Below are 19,128 nucleotides of genomic sequence, written 5' to 3'. Positions count from 1 at the left end.
GTCTGCGCAGGAAAAGCCTTCGCGAGCTCAGTGGAAAATCACCTCCGTCCGCCCTTCTCATACGCAACATCTGCACCGACGTAATCAAACAAGAGTAGGCAACCCCCTTCCCTGAAGTAAGGAATTGAGATCCCCTACATTGGAGTTTTGCCCATAGTGCATTTGTTTTTGTAGCCGATTGTAGACTAGCCTACACGGCCTCACGCCCATTTAGGAAATCCCCATATTGTGTGCATTGACACAGGAAACATTTGCAGTGATCGTGACAGGCCAGCTTCGAAGGGCGATAGACGAGAAAAGACCAAAGTACGAATCCGCCGGAACCTTTCCCGGTAAGAGTAGAATAAGCTACAATGCTTTTATATTTTACTTAAGGTAGCATCCACTGTTGATAGTATTTTAATATAAAGACATTTTGGCTTAATTACTAGATCAGATAATCTACTCAAGTGCGGAGTGGCTGGATTGATCGTTTTTTTTCTTCTATTACGGTAAAGAACTAGAGCTGCGTGAAATATGCGCACGTACAGTAGCCAACAGTATATTCGTTAAGTATTCAGACCCCTTGACCTTTTCCACATTTTGTTATAGCCTTATTCTAAAATTGATGACATTCAATGTTTTCCTCATGATCTAAACACAATACCATATAATGACTAAACGAAAACAGGTTTAGACATTTTTGCAAATGTATTAAAAATAAAAAAACAGAGCTTTTGCATGAGATTCGAAATTGAGCTCAGGTGCATCCTGTTTCCATTGATCATCCTTGAGATTTCTACAACTTGATTGGAGTCCACCTGTGGTAAATTCAATTGATTGGATATGATTTGGAAAGGCACACACACCTGTCTATATAAGGTCCCACAGTTGGCAGTGCATGTCAGAGCAAAAAAACAAGCCATGATGTCGAAGGAATTGGCCGTAGAGCTCCAAGACAACATTGTGTCGAGGCACAGATCTAGGGAAGAGTATCAAAACATTTATGCATCATTGAAGGTCCCCAAGAACACAGTGGCATTCGTTATTCTTAAATGGAAGAAGTTTGGAACCACCAAGGCACTTCCTAGAGCTGGCTGGCTGCCTGGCAAAACTGAGCAATCAGGGGAGAAGGGCCTTGGTCAGGGAGGTGACCAAGAAGCCAATGGTCACTCTGATAGAGCTCCAGAGTTCCTCTGTGGAGATGGGAGAACCTTCCAGAAGGACAACAACCTCTGCAGCACTCCACCCATCAGGCCTTTATGGTGGTGACCAGACGGAAGCCACTCCTCTGTAAAAGGCACATGACAGCCTGCATGGAGTTTGCCAAAAGGCACCTAAAGACTCAGACCATGAGAAACAAGGTTCTCTGGTCTGATGAAACCAAGCTTGAACTCTTTGGCCTGAATGCCAAGCGTCACGTCTGGAGGAAACGTTGCACCATCCCTACGGTCAAGTATGGTGGTGGCAGAATCATGCTGTGGGGATGTTTTTCAGCGGCAGAGACTAGGAGACTAGTCAGGATCGAGGGAAAGTGAACAGAGCAAAGTACAGAGAGATCCTTGATGAAAACCTGCTCGGGACCTTGGAAGGTATACGTTTGCCCCAGTCTAACAGGACAATGACCCTAAGTACACAGCCAAGACAATGCAGGGGTGGCTTTGGGACAAGTCTCTGAATGTCCTTGAGTGGCCCAGCCAGAGCCCGGACTTGAACCCGATCTAACATCTCTGGAGAGACCTGAAAATAACTGTGCAGCGATGCTCCCACATCCAACCCGACAGAGCTTGAGGATACGCAGAGAAGAATGGGAGAAACTCCCCAAATATAGGTGTGCCAAGCTTGTAGCGTCATACCCAAGAAGACTCAAGGCTGTAATCGCTAGCAAAGGTGCTTCAAGAAAGTACTGAATAAAGGGTCTGAATATTTGTAAATTTGTTATTTCAGTTTCTTATTTTTAATAAAAAAGTTTTTGTTTTGGGGTATTGTGTGTAGATTGATGAGGGGAAAAAAACAATTTAACCCATTTTAGAATAAGGCTATAATGTAACAAAATGTGAAAAAAGTCAAGGGGTCTGATGGAGGTAAGACATTACTGAGTGACTGGTGACGCAATTACAATTGAAATTATTTAGCATTTACAGTGAGTGTATTAAACATTAAGAACCCCAGAATAGCCTCAATTCGACAGGGCATGAACTACAAGGTGTCGAAAGCATTCCACAGGGATGCTGGCCCATGTTGACTCCAATGCTTCCTGCAGTTGTGTCAAGTTGGCTGGATGTCCTTTGGGTGGTGGACCATTCTTGATACACACTGGAAACTTTTGCAGTTCTCTGTGTTAGTAAACTGTGTTCTCTGTGTTAGTAGCCTATTCTTGACCGTGCACTCTAGTCATATTTGAAGAAGATTGTAATCAGTGTAACTCTTGAATTGTTTGTCTTCAAACAACTTGTTAGCAGGGCCATAACCAGAGAAACACTGGCTGTACAAAAATACCCAATGGGGCAACCATACAGCTGCCTCAACTTTCCCAAATGCCATAGATTGTTTTGACTTACAGCAGTGAGGAGAGGAACCAGAAAGATCAGTTTTAGGCTACTGGACTTCTTTTGAAGTTTTTGTATGTGGATACAGTTTGCATGTGGATAGAGTGTGTGGTTTCATTAAACAGGTTAGGTTATTTCTTATTAAATGGGGTCATTCTTTTCCTTTGCAGTCACGTAGAGATGTCCTGGTTTCATCATTTGAGAGGCTATAATTAGGCGTGGACCCAGAGTAGACCTCCCCAGGTAATTCAGTCAATTGCTTCATTATAACCCCTACAGAGTTAGTCTTTGACATCTTCAAGATCCTTTCCCCATTGAGAGAAGCTATGGCCTACTACTATGCTGTGGCAAAAAAAAATATATATTTTTGTAACCCCTCAGTTCAGCCACGCCGTGGCACAACATGTTTTTGGGAAAACACCCTCTTCCAAAAATGCTGACCCCATATCTAAGGTACTATCTAAGGACCCTCTAGCCTACACGTAGGTATTTAATGTGTTAACCCTCTCTCTCTCTCAGGTCAGGTGTCAGTCAGGTATGGCTGATCTGCTGAAGCTGCTGCTGTGTGTGGCAGAGAAGGCGGCCAACGTGGCCCGCGTGTGCAGGCAGGAGGCCCCTCTCTTCCAGCTGCTGGTCCAGGAGAAGACTGGGGTGGACAAGAACAAGAAGTTTGTCCAGGACTTCAAGACGCTGGCCGATGTGGTAATCCAAGAGATGATCCGCCATGATGTTGGAGCTCAGGTACAGGAACCAAAACGCTTCTCATGTTATTATGATGAGGATCGTTTCATGTCTGAAATCCAGGCAAGCCTCTGAAGGATTTGTGTCATATCCCTCTCTAGTATGATAAAATGTTTTTGGCAACCCAAACCCCTCCACTGGTTTTATCCTGTTTTACCTTAGTTTCCCGAAATGATTGACCATATACAAGGAGAGGAGTCTAACAAGTTTGAAAATGGACTAGGTTAGTAGAAACAGCATCCACAATTACTATTATACATATACAGCTACTTGGGTAATAACAGTGTTACTTACTACACAGATAGGTAAGAGCAACAATTCCACTATACCATCAAATTTCTTTATAACACTGGACTTGTCGACTACCTGTTGGCTCTGTGTGTGTTCATGCGTGCGTCCCAGGTGAGAGTGTGGTAGTCACAGTGTGTGGGACAGAGAAGGAGACGGCTGCGTTGCTGGCCACGGTGCTGGACGGGGACCAGATGGCGGCGACTCTCCTGGCGTGTGCCATCCACCAGGACGCTACGCTCACACTCACAGACACGGGCACAGACGACCTCCACATACCCCTCAACCCCTCTGACCTGGGCATCTGGATTGACCCCATCGGTAATACCTGACCAGGAGTCACTATTTTAAAAACCCGATTTGTTATCTTCATAGATTTGTTATCTTCATAGACTTGGAATGATATTATGGATAATGTTAGAAGGATTGTGTGATCACTGAGCAGATGCACTTATTGTGTGGTGTAAATACTACACAAATTCCAGGGTAGGGATTTTTCCTTGTCCTTTTAAGACTGTTTATTCACATATTAATTGTACATACACTACATGACCAAAAGTATGTGGGCATCTGCTTGTCGAACATCTCATTCCAAAATCATGGGCATTAATATGGAGTTGGTCCCCTCTTTGCTGCTATAACAGCCTCCGCTCTTCTGGGAAGGCTTTCCACTAGATGTTGGAACATTGCGTCGGGGACTTACTTCCATTCAGCCACAAGAGCATTACTGAGGTCGGGCACTGATGTTGTGCGATTAGGCCTGGAGGACAGTCGGCGTTCCAATTAATCTCAATGGAGTTGAGGTCAGGGCTCTGTGTATGCCAGTCAAGTTCTTCCACACCGATCTCAACAAACCATTTCTGTATGGAACTCACTTTGTGCACGGGAGCATTGTTATGCTGAAACAGGAAAGGACTTCCCAAAACTGTTGCCACAAAGTTGGAAACACAGAATCGTGTACTATGTCATTGTATGCTGTAGCGTTAAGATTTCCTGTCACTGGAACTAAGGGGCCTAGCCTGAACCATGAAAAACAGCCCCAGACCATTATTCCTTCTCCACCAAACTATACAGTTGGCACTATGCATTGGAGCAGGTAGCGTTCCCCTGGCATCCGCCAAACCCAGATTTGTCCATTGGACTGCCAGATCGTGAAGTGTGATTCATCACTCCAGAGAACGCGTTTCCAATGTTCCAGACTCCAATGGTGGCGAGCTTTACACCCCTCCAGCCGGCACTTGGCATTGTGCATGGTGATCTTAGGCTTGTGTGCGGCTGCATGGCCATGGAAATCCATTTCATGAAGCTCCCGACGAACAGTTATTGTGCTGACGTTGCTTCCAGAGGCAGTTTGGAACTCGGTAGTGAGTGTTGCAACCGAGGACAGACAATTTTTACACGCTTCATTATGCGGCTGTACCGTTCGGTGAACTTGTGTGGTCTACCACTTCGCAGCTGAGCCATTGTTGCTCCTAGACGTGTCCACTTCCCAATAAAAGCACTTACAGTTGGCCGGGGCAGCTCTAGCAGGGCAGAAATTTGATGAACTGACTTGTTGGAAAGGTGGCATCCTAGGTGCATGGGATGCAAACTGCTGAGGGCTCAAAAAAGGTGACACTTTTTATTTTTTTCTCTGAAACATGCAAAACAATCACTGCTAGGAGGAAATGCAGGTTAACTAATTAAACAAAGAATATGATCTACATGATCAGTCTCTGTGTGTAAAATAAAGTGGTTAATGTGAACCTAACTCACAGCTAAAAAATGTAAAGAAAGCAATCCAATGTTATTTGTTGCCTAGACTTTACTGCAAATGACACTCGTCTTGAGAAAAAAACAATACACTAATATTGCAGTTAGCCATGACAGCCTTTATAATAGAACGCTTGTGGCCACACACAAATATTGTACTTGAGGGAACAAACATCTTAAAGTAGAAATAAAATGAAACAAACAGGCATTCTATTTTTGCTCTATTATCGCCACTATAGACGTCGATCAAGTGCACAAGGCTACACGTGTGCAAAAATAACTTTCACTGAGAAAAAAATGTAGAATCTCCCTCACGTGTTACTGTCAAGTTCAACACAACAGCAATATATTTGGGCTACACTGCACATTACATTGTACACTTTCTGCCTGTGGACAGGGAAAGTGTGGTGTTCCTTTCACCTCTATAGTGGCATCCAGTTTAAGCCAGGCCCAGCTCCAGCTACACTTGATCCCTGAATCCACACGTTTAACAAGAAACGCCTCATTTTCACCTAATTCTGGTCCTAGGCTGTCATTGTAAATAAGAGTTGGTTCTTAACTGACTTGCCTAGTTAAATAAAATAAAAATGTTATATATATATATATATATATATATCCAATTCGCTATAGTATTAACTGGTATACGACTCATTGGCATTCCTCAAGCTATAACGCGTTCGTTGCTAACTGGATCCTTTGTGAAATGTTAACGAACTAACCACTATCAGTTAACTAAATGTTTTCCCTCTACAGTATGTGGTTAACTGCCTTGTTCAGGGGCAGAACGACATTTCTACCTTGTCAGCTCGGGGATTCAATCTAGCAACCTTTAGGTTACTGGCCCAACGCTCTAACCACTAGGCTACTAATGTTAGCTCATCTGATGTTGTAACGTTAGCTGTCTGATTTTCTTAGCAAGCTAATTTTCACACCATAAACTCAATTATTTTATCAGATAAGTTGGCTAATTGTGCTCAACATTTCTCTGGCTAGCTAACGGAGAATTCGATCCAGCTAACAAGATACTTAACAATGCGAATGCTTGTTCCACCACACTTTCTCCCTCACCTCAAACTTTCCAAATGTCAGTAGTTCTTCGGTTACAGCTCATGAAGTACGCTTCATCACCTTCTCACCCGTCTCCGTGGTCAGGCTTCTCACCTAACGTTACCTCTTCGTTATCGTTCAGGGGACGCGCTGCTCTAACTAGCAAGCTGACTTCCCAGAGCGCGCGGATGCTGTAACTAGTAAACTAGTTCAGTCGCGTGCTGCATTCTGTTGTTAAGTGAACGATTGGCTGAGCCTTGGATACAGACAGTATTGCGCCAAACGCGCTTCACTCGTTCTCTTACAGCCAGTAGCAATCCAACCCCCCAGTTTTCAACCCTGTAGGCGACGTTGAAAATCAGTGAGCTGTTCAGTGCTCGTCTTTATACACCTATCGGCAACAGGTGTGGCTGAAATCACTGAATCCACTCATTTGAAGGGGTGTCCACATACTTTTGTGTATATATAGTGTAAGTTGTTTCTATGTGTTTGGTTGTCGTTCAGATGCCACTAGCCAGTACATTGAGGGTCGCGAGGAGGTGGTGGTGGAGGGCTGTCTCTGTCCTTCAGGTCTGCAGTGTGCCCTGGTCCTGATCGGGGTATACCTCCGCGCCACTGGGGAACCCGTCATAGGGGTCATCAACCAGCCCTTCAACCACAAAGACCCAACGGGGTGAGACTCTTACTTTTCTATTATTTATCTATTTTCTTTCTCTCTGAATTGTTGGGAAGGGCTTGTATTTAAGCATTTCACTGTTAGTCTACACCTGTACAAAGCATGTGACAAATACAATTGGATTTGACTCTAGAACCAGAACAGCAATCATTTTGACACCAGGGTTAGGGTAAATGCTATTTAAGTTATCGAATAAATTAAACATTTCCCCCCCAATTTAAGTATTGGAAAAGGTATTTTCATTTGCAATTACTATTTTCAATCCATTTACTGAATTTAAATAGAAAAAGAGTTAACACCATCTAACACAGAAATAACATACTCAGTAATGCTCAGTCCTCACCAACTAAGCTTCGTTTAATGACATTTGGTTGATGTGATGTGCATATTTGTTGCAGCTGGAAGGGGAAGCATTTCTGGGGTGTGTCATGTGGGAGCGTCAAAGCCTGCTCAGTGCTCCGACCTAAAGACAGACCTGCACAGTGTCCAGGACTATCGGTGGTGCTGAGCTCCAGTGAGAAGCAGGCGGTGAAGGAGGCCTTGGCCCCTCTGTGTGGGCCTGACAGGCTGATGTACGCCTCGGGGGCCGGATACAAGATCCTGTGTGTGATCCTGGGCCTAGCTGACGTCTACGTCCTCTCCGAGGGCAGCACCTTCAAGTGGGACTCCTGCGGACCCCATGCCCTGCTTCTTGCACTGGGTGGGGGGATGCTGGACCTTAAAGAGTGCCTCCGCTTCGGCCACTGTGAGGGGGGGCACCATGACCAGGGGGAACTGACCTACCACCAATCCCTCTCAGAGAGCCCTGGGGCAGACCGCTGGGCCAACCAGGGTGGCCTGGTGGCCTACCTAGACTGTCAAATGCTTCATAGGGTTATTGGGGAGCTGAAGGGCAAGTTTTAAAGGAAGAGGCATTGTTTATGGTGAAGGGCACAAGTAGCTGTATCATTGCTTATAGGGACGTGCTGCTTAATATGTCCATTTTTGGAGGAGCTGTGTTTTTTTTAATTTACTATGCTGTCAAAGTTATCTTGTAAAAGCTAGATGTATATGTAAATATATAGTAAGGAATGTAAACATGTTAATGTATCTACAGTAGCTGGTATGTTAAAGGTGTTTTGTAGAAGATTAAGCTGCCTCTAACTTTTACAGTTACTGGTTTTCTCCTTGACAGGAAGCGTGTTGGTGGCAAACAAATCTAACTTCAGGAAAGACCAGAGTGCTGTTTAAGTAAAACTTATTCCAAAGCAAGATAATCAGAATCGAGAGACTGGTATGAACGGGAACAAGCATGGTTCAGGGAACAGTAGCTCACACTGCGTAGCTGAAACATGCTTTTTGTCTCAGTCATACCAAAATGTGGCACATGGCAATAACCCTGCTTTTGATTGTTTAAGGATCTCTGCTGGACTTACCTGAATATTACTTGATGGCCTAGTTGAAGTATAGTGGGACAGGGAGACATAGTAAATATCCCAAGTGTCCCCCCTTGACAGAAGCACTAATGGTGTGTGTGTGTGTGTGTGTGAGTGAGAGGCGAGAGCGGAGAGGACTCAAATAAGCTGGCTTCTGGGAATCTGCAGCGGCCCAGAAAATGCCTTTTATGGAAAAGAGGTGCATTTTACACTGTTTCCATAGCTCTAGCTGTATGACTTAGGATAAATCAGGGCAGAGGATTGAAAAACACGAGGTTCAGCAATCAACAATGAAACGGGGGCTAGTGTTCATTTACTGTAAATTAAGGGTTAAACCCCTTTTGAAGGAAAGGAGGGGAACTGTCACATAGCCAGGTTAGTGGATTTCTGGAGATATAGCAGAATTCAGAGATATTTAAACCCAGTCAGGTACTCCATTTATAGAATAAAATGAGTTACAGTTTGTTCAACATAAGTCCACCTGTCCTGTACCAAGAGGGTGGTGTGGAGATTCATTTTTATTATTTTCCACAACTATCACTTGCACCACTTCTTTGGCACACCCAATAATCTATTGGGATGCGGTCCAAAGTGGTTGTCATTACTTAATGTTGCTGTCTATGGCCTTCCATCAGAAAAGCATGACAACCACTCAGGTCTGTTGTGGACCACATGTGTATAAAGACTGGTTTGATCTACTGTAAGTTTAAAATGTGTGTATTGTAAAACGCCATTTCATGAGTGTACTCCAGAAGTGCCATTAGCAGGTCCCCTGGTTTCTGCTCCATTGGAATTATCCAGCATTCTCCTGTCTTGTGAGAGTCAGAATTTGAAGACGGAATTCAATCCACAAAACAATGAAAGTCCATTCATCCATCTGAAAACAACTTTACTATGAAATCCAGAGAAAAGGAAAATCAACTGAACACTGATGTTTCACAATTGTAAAACTCTTGCCAGCAAACTCACTCTCCTACCCCAAAAAACTAAAAATGCAAGTGCTCCGCACATTTAACCCTGATGATTGTCAGATTTTTTGCAACATTTATTTTTTTGCATATACTGTTTAATAATATCTCAACAACAAATTATAATCTGCGATATTGGCTCTTCTTCCACAGTGGGAGCCCTTAGTTGACTTGCCGCTTTAGACTGCTACTTAAGCCATACATTCTCAAGTCAACTAGGGTATCTAAACATTGACAGTACTGATAATTCAGACTAAAACTGAGATTAAATTAAACCTCCAATACCTCCATAAAAAAATAAAAAGCAAGTGGACAATTGCACTGAAAACCTTTTTCACTAAAAGGAGAACAAATAAACATGTGCAACAAGGGACCTAGGCCCTTTAAATCAAAGCTACAACACATCTCCCAACATCCACACAATAACACAAATCAAAAGGTCAAATGGAACATATTCATAAAGTGTCTCAGAGTAGGAGTACTAATCTAGGATCAGTTTAGCCTTTTTGATCCTAATGAATAAGATTACATGGAAAGGCCTGAACCTAGATCAGCACTCCTACTCTGGGGTGATTGATAAATATGGAATCAGACCTATTGATGTTTGAATGTTTTATCTCCTTCACTGGAACCTAGCTAGTCCTGTGGCTTATAAAAGGAATTAGATTATCAACATTCACCACATTTATTTCCAATACTGTATCTCCACAGGAAAAACACAATGATTTACCATAATGAGTACAGACAGATTGTTAGAGATCTGAATACTATCCCTCTTCAATCTGGAGCATACTGACTAATGAGAAAGGGGCGAAAGAGGGCAGTGGTAGCTTTTCTTTGAAATAAAAAGTGGTGGTAGGACTGTTAGTCTTGATATTCAGTTCCCCTGTCATTCAATCAACCTTTAAATTGTTGGTAAGTATCTGCCAAAGAGTAATCTCTGATAACAATATTGTACACTGCTACAGTCGTTGTGTTCTCAATGGAAGTTCAGTCACCTCCAATCTTAAAGGGTGTCAAGATGCAATTCGAGGGCGGATTGCATCTTGACATTCTCTTGAGCCACAGGAACGACATGATGCCTTCTAGACAGGTCCCCTGGTTTCTGCTCCATTGGAATTATCCAGCATTCTCCTGTCTTGTGAGAGTCGGAACTTGAAGATGGAATTTAATCCACATAACTCACAAAACAAACAAAGAAAGTCCATTCATCCATCTGAAATCCATCCATCTGAAATCAACTGAACACTGATGTTTCACACCAATACTTAGGGACTGCAAGCAGTAAATAGCCTAGGTCCTTGACTCACAGTATAACCGCCTTGATTTGAATGTGAACCTGCTAACCTCTGATGCCTCAAAGTGATTCTAAGTTGGCTTCAATGTGTTGAGAGACAGATTAAACATACAGTATTCACTGTAGCTAGACAGAGTTGATACACTACATGGCCAAGAGTATGTGGATGCCTTTTCAAATGAATGGATTCGGCAATTTCAGCCACACCCGTTGTTATGGGGTGTATGAAATCAAGCACATAGCCATTGGCAGTAGAATGGCCCGTACTATAGCGCTCAGCGACTTTCAACATGGCACCATCATAGGATGCCACCTTTCCAACAAGTCAGTTTGCCAAATTTTTGCCCTGCTAGAGCTGCCCCGGTCAACTGTAAGTGCTGTGATTGTGAAGTGGAAACATCTAGGAGCAACAACGGCTCAGCCACAAAGTGGTAGGCCACACAAGCTCACAGAATGGGACTGCCGAGTGTTGAAGCACATAGCAACATGGTTGCAACACTCACTATCAAGTTCCAAACTACCTCCGGAAGCAACGCCAATCACTTCATCATCTGCCAACGCTACCTACCCGAATGCATAGTGGCAACTGTAAAGGTGGAGGAGGAATAATGGCCCGAGGCTCTTTTTCATGGTTCGGGCTAGGCCGCTTAGTTCCAGTGAAGGGAAATTTAACACTTCAGCATACAATGACATTCTAGACGATTCTGTGCTTCCAACTTTGTGGCAACAGTTTGGGGAAGGCCCTTTCCTTTTTCAGCATGACAATGCCCCCGTGCACAAAGCGAGGCCCATTCAGAAATGGTTTGTCGAGATCGGTGTGGAAGAACTTGACTGGCCTGCACAGAGCCCCGACCTCAACCCCATCCAACATCTTGGGATGAATAGGAACGCAGACTGCGAGCCAGGCCAACATCAGCAACAGGCAACAGGCCATCACCCAACATCAGTGCCCGACCTAACTAATGCTTGTGGCTGAATGGAAGCAAGTCCCCGCAGCAATGTTCCAACATCTAGTGAAAGAGTGGAGGCTGTTATAACAGCAAAGGGGGGACCAACTCCATATTATTGCCAATGATTTTGGAATAAGATGTTCAACGAGCAATGTATCTATGTTTGGCAGGGAGCATACTTGCACTCTAATTCAGGTGCAAAAGCATTCCCCACAAACCTATTTCCCAATATAAATTAGTGACAAACTTTCGATCTAACTTCATTCAAAGCAATAAAAATGGCAGAAAAGCAGTTGCTCAAATGATAACCTAACAATTTATCAAAGAAGGCAACAGGCGGAAGGAAGGGTGTGTACAAGCAGTAACAGGCAGAGGAGCCCTCTCACTGGAGACAGTCTTCTCCCAGGATTCAGCTTGAGCAGTTAAATTCAGAAATTAATCAATTCTGATTGGCTTCTTCTAGCCGTGTCCCTCTCAAACACAAATGCACACAGACCTGAAGCAATATTACATTACCATATCCCCAAAAATGTATCACAAAAGTCTCAAGGACTAAAAGAGTCCAATGGCATGTAATGATGCAATCGTGTATGCAGAATTGTGCAGGAAAGTAAGACCTAAGGAATTGTGTTTGCATTATAAGCAAAAAGGGCTTGTGATTTCAGTGGCATGGCTACAGCTGTTTCATCAAAGAAAACAAATGAGGGAGAAGCAAAAAATACTGCCACCTCCTTACCCCAAATATACTTAAACTGAGTTAGTTTCTTCTTCTTATACATGGTCCAGTCTCATCTCTGGCTTGGGACCTATGTGTTGTCAGTCATTGATTCGTGTGGTAGCCCCGACCAGTGTGAATCTTCCTGAGTTCGAGTGATCCTTCGACTCATGTACAGTAAGGGGAGGTCCGGGCTCGCTGACAGACAAGCAAGAGAGACAGACATGGCCATGTGTAGAGTGTCCCTGTGTTGCTACAATGTGTCACAACAATGGCCGCTCTCACCTCTGGAAGGGCTTGCGGACCTTCTTCTTCCTGCGGGGCGGAGGTTTGCCTCCGCTCTCAGCCCACGTCTCGCTGGGCTCTGGCCGGGGCCCTCCAGGAGGCATGAAGAAGCCAGTCTGAGGTGGAGGAGGGGAGAAAGGTCCACTAGGTCCCGGTCCAGCACCAGAGGGGTGATGGGGGGGCGGTCCTGAGGGAAAGAAACCCCCGTTGGCAGCCATATCAGGGGGAGGTCCCCCCTGGAAGATGCGGTTGAAAAAGTCCTGCAGGTCAGCAGGGTTGGTCGGGCCTGGAGGAGAGTGCTCTGGGCCTGGAGGTGTCCTGGAGATCATGAAAGGACAGTTATATAAAAAAAATAAAACATTCAACGGGTGACTCCAGGAAAATCAAGAAAAAGGAGCACTCTGTGTCTGAGTTTCATTCACAGGACAAACAAAAAACCATCAGAGCCTTGGATAGCCTTTCATTCTGTTACATTCATTCTATTTCCATCTAGCCCACCAGGGATGGGCAACCGGGGGCACGTGGGCCGAATGGCCTTGGATCAATCCCCCCCCCCCTCCCAAAAAAGTAACTCAGTCGGAGTCTCATGTGGGTACACAGACCCGCGAGCAACTGCGGCCTCTCATAATGAGTTCAAATTTTTTGTGGACCCACCCCCATCCCTGATCTAGCCTATAGTTAACTATGATGCAAGTCACATTGAGATTGTTCTCTCTTTTGCCTTGGCCAAGAGGAGGCATCATTCACAAGCATCAGAGATGCTTGATAATCTGGAGCTCCAAAACTCATCTCTGTCCATAAATATGTAACTCTTTCACATGCAGGAGCACCTGCACTGACCAGAGCGTAATGGCATTTCAGAGAACAATCTAATTTAGGCCTCTGTGGTCTTTTAGACGGTTGGTCACATAGCACCTAGGTTGTGTCCCAATAATCTCTCCTTTCTCACGAAATATGCACTTGTTCCCTTCCTTTCATGGATTTGAAAGGATATGACTGGTATATGGAAACTCCCTCTAGCCCATGCATACACCAACACAATCATTTTACATTCGTGTGGAGTAGTTAACGAGCGCAAACTTCAGGAGGAGAATTAGATTGGAATGCAACCCTCAGTGCCCTGGGACCTACCTGTGGCGCTGCGTGGAGTTGCTGTTGTTCTTGGATCCGAAGGAGATGTGGTAGGGAACGCGGTGTGTGTCTGGAGAGATGCCTATCCTCTGGCAGCCGGCCCACTCTGAAAGGTGGGAGCGGAAAAGGTGACAAATTAATCAATGTGACAATACTGAAGCAAGCGGCAAGGAGGAGAAATAGTCAGTCTGACTTTAGGTGTCTTAACATTATTTAGCAGCTTAGAATTCAATTTAGTTGTAGAGCTCTTGAGCCTGTCAGTTGACTTGTTAAGAGTGCTTTTAGTTTACAGATGAAACAGAAACATCATTAAGTCAATACATAAAGAAGTATTGCATTAGCATAGATGAGAGCCTAACTATCCATGTGGGTGTCATTACACAGCTTGTCAAAGCAATGGGCTTGTTCGACAGTGGCGATTGCAGACTGACTGATCTACAAATCACCGTGCAGCATAAATAACTTTTCAATGTTATTTTTAGATCAGTCAGTCAAAATGTACCCACAATGCATTACAGTTTTGATGCTCTCAAAAACTGTCATAGTCAAGCCAGTACCTGTGATGTCGTAGACCTTGCCATCCATGCAGGCGAAGTATGTGATGCGTAGGCCCAGCATGCTGGACTCGGCCCACAGGTCTCCCTCCTCGGCGCTGTGGCGTCTGTTACACTCTGCACAGAACCGAGCCTCCTCAGGCTCCCGGTCCATCTCAAACCTCCTGCACACACAGGGAGGAGTCAGGGCCTGTGCTTTTTGTATGTAACTAATTATTTTGTAAGCAGCAAAATGTACGAATACAATTTTAGTGATTGGGAGTAGTCAGGGTAGGTAAATTATATTACTATTGCAATCCCTCACTTTCACAATAGTCTGGTTATAAAAGTATGATACAGATATTATTAATACATTCAAATATTACAGATATTAATTCAGTCAGTGATGTACCTGTGCTTGCCCTCACACTTGGTGCACATCATAGTGTTCATAGCTTCCTTCAGGTCATCCTGCAGTTTGGTGAGGAACTCATTCATCGACTTGGAAAGTTCCGTCTTCGCCATGCGCTTCCTGAGGGAGGAGCAGGGAAACAAAAGTCAAAGCCATATCAACTACATCAAACATCCCACCGGCCTTCAGTGCAGTCATTTGATCACAGTTTACTGCATTTGAATTAAGTAATAGTCCAGTTTGTGTGCCTTCTACTCATATCACGTATTCTCTCCATGTGTCTGGGTTACTGAGGAACTAAACTAAACATCCCACAGGCCTTTAAATTGACTATAACATGCTAAGGTCCCGTGTGGCTCAGTTGGTAGAGCATGGTGTTTGCAACGCCAGGGTTGTGGGTTCGATTCCCACGGGGGACCAGTACGGGGGAAAAAATGTATGAAATGTATGCATTCACTACTGTAAGTCGCTCTGGATAAGAGCGTCTGCTAAATGACTAAAATGTAAATGTAATCTAAGGACCACAGTTAAGGAATGCTTCTCCATCTGTAATCCTTTTGTGAGAGGCCTGAGTTCTAACTTCAGATGTTTTTGTTAAAGGTGAAGTCATGTGATCATGGTTTCTTGCATTTGATATAAGTACTGGTCCAGTAGCTTGTGTGTCTTCTACTCACAGCTCATATTCCCGCCGTGTCTCTGGGTTACTGACGATGTCCCAGGCAGCCCTCAGCACCTTAAAGGCCTCCCCAGCGCGCGGGTGCTTGTTCTTGTCTGGATGGACCTGAGAAGGGAAGGAAAAAAGAAAGACAAACAGAAGGGCAGAGCAGAAAACATGATGTAAGAGAGAAAAACTAAGGAAGAGACTACTTCTAGTCATTTTCTGATTACATTTTATATTGTGGATATAAAAAAAAAAGATGCATGCAGCCATGCACAGCCAAGTGCAAAACTGCTTTGGCTTGTGTTTGACTATAATCGCTACACTCTCCATTTGATGAAATCCACACATTTTTATTATACACATGTATTCAAAAGATATAATGCACATCTCATTGCACCCGTAAACTCACCTGGACAGCCAGCTGTCTGTAGGCCCTCTTTAGCTCAGCTTCAGTGGCGTGGGCCTCCACCCCCAGCACTGTAAAAGGGTCCAGCTCCTCCTCAGGGACTTGAGCCAGCGCCAGCAGTCTCTCCAGCTCCTTCCCAGGCTGGTATCTGCATGCTCCACCAGGAGAATCCGGGGTGAAGGGGGGCACCTGGCTGGCTCTCCTCCTGAACCAGCTGCTGACCCTCTCCACCAGCGAAGCCACCCTCCTCCATACCCTGGAGTCCTGCATGGCCGTCCACCACCGCTGGGCCCTCTCCCCGCCCAGCTGGACCAGCGTGAACCGGGCCCACTGGAACCCCAGCAGCACCACGGCACAGAGGAGGCCGAAGCAGGTTAGGGAGGCCTTCCTGACCCATTTCACCAACCGAACACTCTTATCCACCAGGACCGCCCCGGCGCACCTCGCCCTCTCCAGCACGCGTCGGGCATCTGCCTTCATCCCCGGCACATCAGTGACCTTGTTGAGCATCTGTGAGCCCAGGTCGTAGATGGCCACCCCTCCGACCTCCACGGCCACCCCGCATCGGTGGGTCATGGTGACAATGACCTCCACCACCATGTGGATGCAGGAGATGCACCAGGGGCTGAGCGACTCCGACAGCAGCTCCCTGAAGGCCAAGGCCAGCTGAGTGCCCGTCCGCCGCCGGCCCCGGCCCTGTTGATGGTGGTGGTTGCGCCTCCGGGTCTGCTTGTGCCTACCGCCACCCGACGACAGGGAACCTTTAGGGAGGTAGGAGGACGAGGATGATGATGTAGCCTGAGTGTTTTGCTCCGAGGCTGCCCCCCCTCCTCCTCCGCTGTTCCGGGACCGGCCTCTCCTCCCTCCGGCCCCTGAGTTCCTCCAGCCTGACTCCCCGTTTATGCTTGGCTCCTTCCCTCCGCCTCCACTCTCCTCTTCATCTCCACCCTCTGTCTCCTCATTTCCTTCTCTCTCCACATGCTCCACCCCCTCCTGTCTTAGAGAGACCTCATTGTCCTCTGCAATCCCACAATCCTCTGCTTCTACATCTTCCGAGTCCTCCTGGTTGACTGGGGATTGGATATCCTGAGGGGTAACTTTGATATAGTCAGTCATGTCCTTATTGGGAACTGGTTGTTGAGTTTCCTCCTCATCTCCTCTGACTTCCCACTGGTCGGGCATGGCGGTTGAAGATGGGAGGAGAGGAACACCTGAGGGCAGCTCTTCAGGACTCTCCTCAGTTGCCTCTACAGTCCATGTCTCTCCCTTCATCTCGACCTCCCTCTCAGCCACCTCTTTCTCCATCTTCCTTCCAGTCTCTTGATTAAAGTTCCAAAAAAGTATCCAGTGTCATGTCAGGTTGGGGCCTTGATCCATTCTCACTGACCGCACCTTCTCCGACACCACACCTCAGCAGGGCCAAAGAGTCAGACAAGGACAGCTGAATAATACTGCAATGGCAGGCATCATTGTCCTAGGTACCCTACCAAATGCAGACATTGAATCAAGGATCAATCGTTACAATCCTTGGACCCGACTGGCCTCATCTTGTATCTGGTTCTTGCCTGTGGAGAGACAGCAAGTTTAAACATTAGCCTCCCTGTAACACGTTCACTTTCCCAAGCACCAGAACTAGGGGTCTAATCTAAAGTTCTCCGAAAAGTGAAATCAAACGGGATGTGGAGTTTCTGCATTAATCGTTGTTGTTGTCAAAGTTCTAACATGTTATTGGCAATATTTCCTATTTGATGACCACAATATCCACTCAACGAGCTGATCCGCAGCGCCGACATTTTGAAAAGATAAACCAAACTCTTTAGCTAGCCATCTGGTTATCAGCAGTTGCACTAGCTAGCTATATAGAAATGCAATTAATTTATTCTACAAGAAATGACTGGGTCGGGATATCAGAGGATAGTTGGGGCAATGTTAGGTTCTAGCGAATAAATTATGTCGTCACCGTTGCGAACAAAATGACTAACTGTCTCGAGACGAATAGCTAGCTGTCTCGTAGCTAAAACGCTAACTAGTTTACAACATTAGTTTGTTCGTATATAGCTATCTAGCTAATGTAATTGTAATAATATTAACGGTGGATTGTTGACAATGTTATTTTAGCTATTTGACTGCTAACACTGACTGGAATAACATTGGGAAAGATGACAACCAACGCAACTCACCTTTCTCTTCCGTAAAAAAGGAAGGCAAGATTAATGACACAATGTAGGCTAGCTTCAGCCCTGTAACGTTAGCGTCGCTCCTATAAAATGACCAAATGTGGCAAACTGATCAATTCTTCTCGTAGAAAGAACATTTAGTTATTGAATTGTGAATACAAAGTATTCTTATCCTGTATTTGTAGAGTGTGTTCTTTCTCCTAATTCAAATATTATTTTTTTCTTATTTTGTTCTTGGCTAACGCTGTCCTTGTTGTTTGTCTTACTATTTTTCACTTCCGAGGGAAACAAACCACAACCTCGTTTCCGCTGTATTAACCCTATCCTTGCCAGAACAAATTTGAGGCAGAAATGTTCCGAATGAACTTTTATTGGCCACTGAATGTAACGTTAATCACCAGGTTCCTCTTTATATCAAAACAATTACATGGGTCTACAATTGTATTATCTTCAAGAAGCCTAGGCCTAATAACTAAATAATAATAAAAAAAACTAGAATTGTAAAAGGCAAACTATTGTCTGGCTTACTTCCTATTTTAACAAAACAAGTCATTGTTTATTCAACAATGTAAACATGTATATCATGCAGTCACTTTTTCCTACTCTCAAACACCATCCACTCTCTCATGTCTGCCTTCTCCACCCACCTACACACTCCCCGGATGCATTGCATTCTCTAGCCTATTTCTGCCCATTCCGGATGCTGTGTGTTCCTCAAGGAGTGTGTGTGTTTGTGTGTGCAAGTAGTTTGTGTGGGCGGCTGCAATATCAACTGGGGCTCTCCGCTGCAGAGGGGTGAGGTCTGGGGGAGGAAAGAGGGGCCCAAAACCGGCAGGGGCACAGCTCACTCTCCAGGGGACTTGTCAATCAAGACAGGCAGGCAGGCAGACAGGGGATTTTCTTTGACCACGGCCTCCTTCCTTGCTCCTTCCCTACCTTGCCTCTTCCACCCATCCATGTGTTTATATGGACAGAAAAGGGCAGAAGCGCTGAGCTGTCTGATCAGGCCAAGTGTCTAGTTAGTTAGGCTGGAAATGGATACCGAGGGCACGTGCCCCCTCGGATTTGTCCTGTGGGTTTCCAATCTATCAACCTCATAACTAGCTACCAAGAAGCCATTTTAGGCTATCAATCAGTTAGAGTATC

At 45.1% G+C, this 19,128-nt stretch overlaps 2 protein-coding genes across 3 annotated transcripts; one reads left to right on the top strand and one right to left on the bottom strand.

Moving 5' to 3' along the window:
• Nucleotides 1–5: 5 nt before the first annotated feature.
• On the top strand, nt 6–9,468 carry LOC106583335 (inositol polyphosphate 1-phosphatase). Of its 2 annotated transcripts, XM_014167415.3 has the most exons (7): nt 6–332; nt 2,699–2,771; nt 3,048–3,269; nt 3,432–3,492; nt 3,672–3,878; nt 6,861–7,029; nt 7,431–9,468. In XM_014167415.3, exons 3-7 carry the CDS (start codon nt 3,066–3,068, stop codon nt 7,933–7,935), a joined length of 1,146 nt encoding a protein of 381 aa, XP_014022890.2. In that variant the 5' UTR covers nt 6–332; nt 2,699–2,771; nt 3,048–3,065; the 3' UTR covers nt 7,936–9,468. The 2 variants fall into 2 exon arrangements, with proteins under 2 accessions (XP_014022890.2, XP_014022891.2); XM_014167416.3 differs by lacking the exon at nt 2,699–2,771.
• LOC106583338 (uncharacterized) lies at nt 9,320–18,299 on the bottom strand. The gene is made up of 7 exons (XM_014167419.3): nt 17,986–18,299; nt 15,809–17,370; nt 15,413–15,519; nt 14,739–14,858; nt 14,351–14,511; nt 13,794–13,899; nt 9,320–12,980 (listed from the first exon to the last, which is right to left on the bottom strand). Exons 2-7 carry the CDS (start codon nt 17,108–17,110, stop codon nt 12,659–12,661), a joined length of 2,118 nt encoding a protein of 705 aa, XP_014022894.1. The 5' UTR covers nt 17,111–17,370; nt 17,986–18,299; the 3' UTR covers nt 9,320–12,658.
• Nucleotides 18,300–19,128: the final 829 nt, after the last annotated feature.

The sequence above is a fragment of the Salmo salar genome, chromosome 22 (genome assembly GCF_965601325.2).
Source record: "Salmo salar chromosome 22, fSalSal1, whole genome shotgun sequence".
Lineage (NCBI taxonomy): Eukaryota > Metazoa > Chordata > Actinopteri > Salmoniformes > Salmonidae > Salmo > Salmo salar.
Note: the sequence above shows the minus strand (reverse complement) of the source record. Positions and strands in the feature narration are given on the sequence as shown.

Coding starts and splice junctions, on each gene's coding strand:
- LOC106583335 (XM_014167416.3), top strand. CDS start 3,066: ATGGCTGATCTGCTGAAGCTGCTGCTGTGTGTGGCAGAGAAGGCGGCC. Junction 3,493..3,671: donor CAAGTTTGAAAATGGACTAG/GTTAGTAGAAAC, acceptor CGTGCGTCCCAG/GTGAGAGTGTGGTAGTCACA. Junction 3,879..6,860: donor CATCTGGATTGACCCCATCG/GTAATACCTGAC, acceptor GTTGTCGTTCAG/ATGCCACTAGCCAGTACATT.
- LOC106583338 (XM_014167419.3), bottom strand. CDS start 17,110: ATGGAGAAAGAGGTGGCTGAGAGGGAGGTCGAGATGAAGGGAGAGACA. Junction 14,859..15,412: donor ACACGGCGGGAATATGAGCT/GTGAGTAGAAGA, acceptor CTCCTCCCTCAG/GAAGCGCATGGCGAAGACGG. Junction 13,900..14,350: donor CAAGGTCTACGACATCACAG/GTACTGGCTTGA, acceptor CCCACCTTTCAG/AGTGGGCCGGCTGCCAGAGG.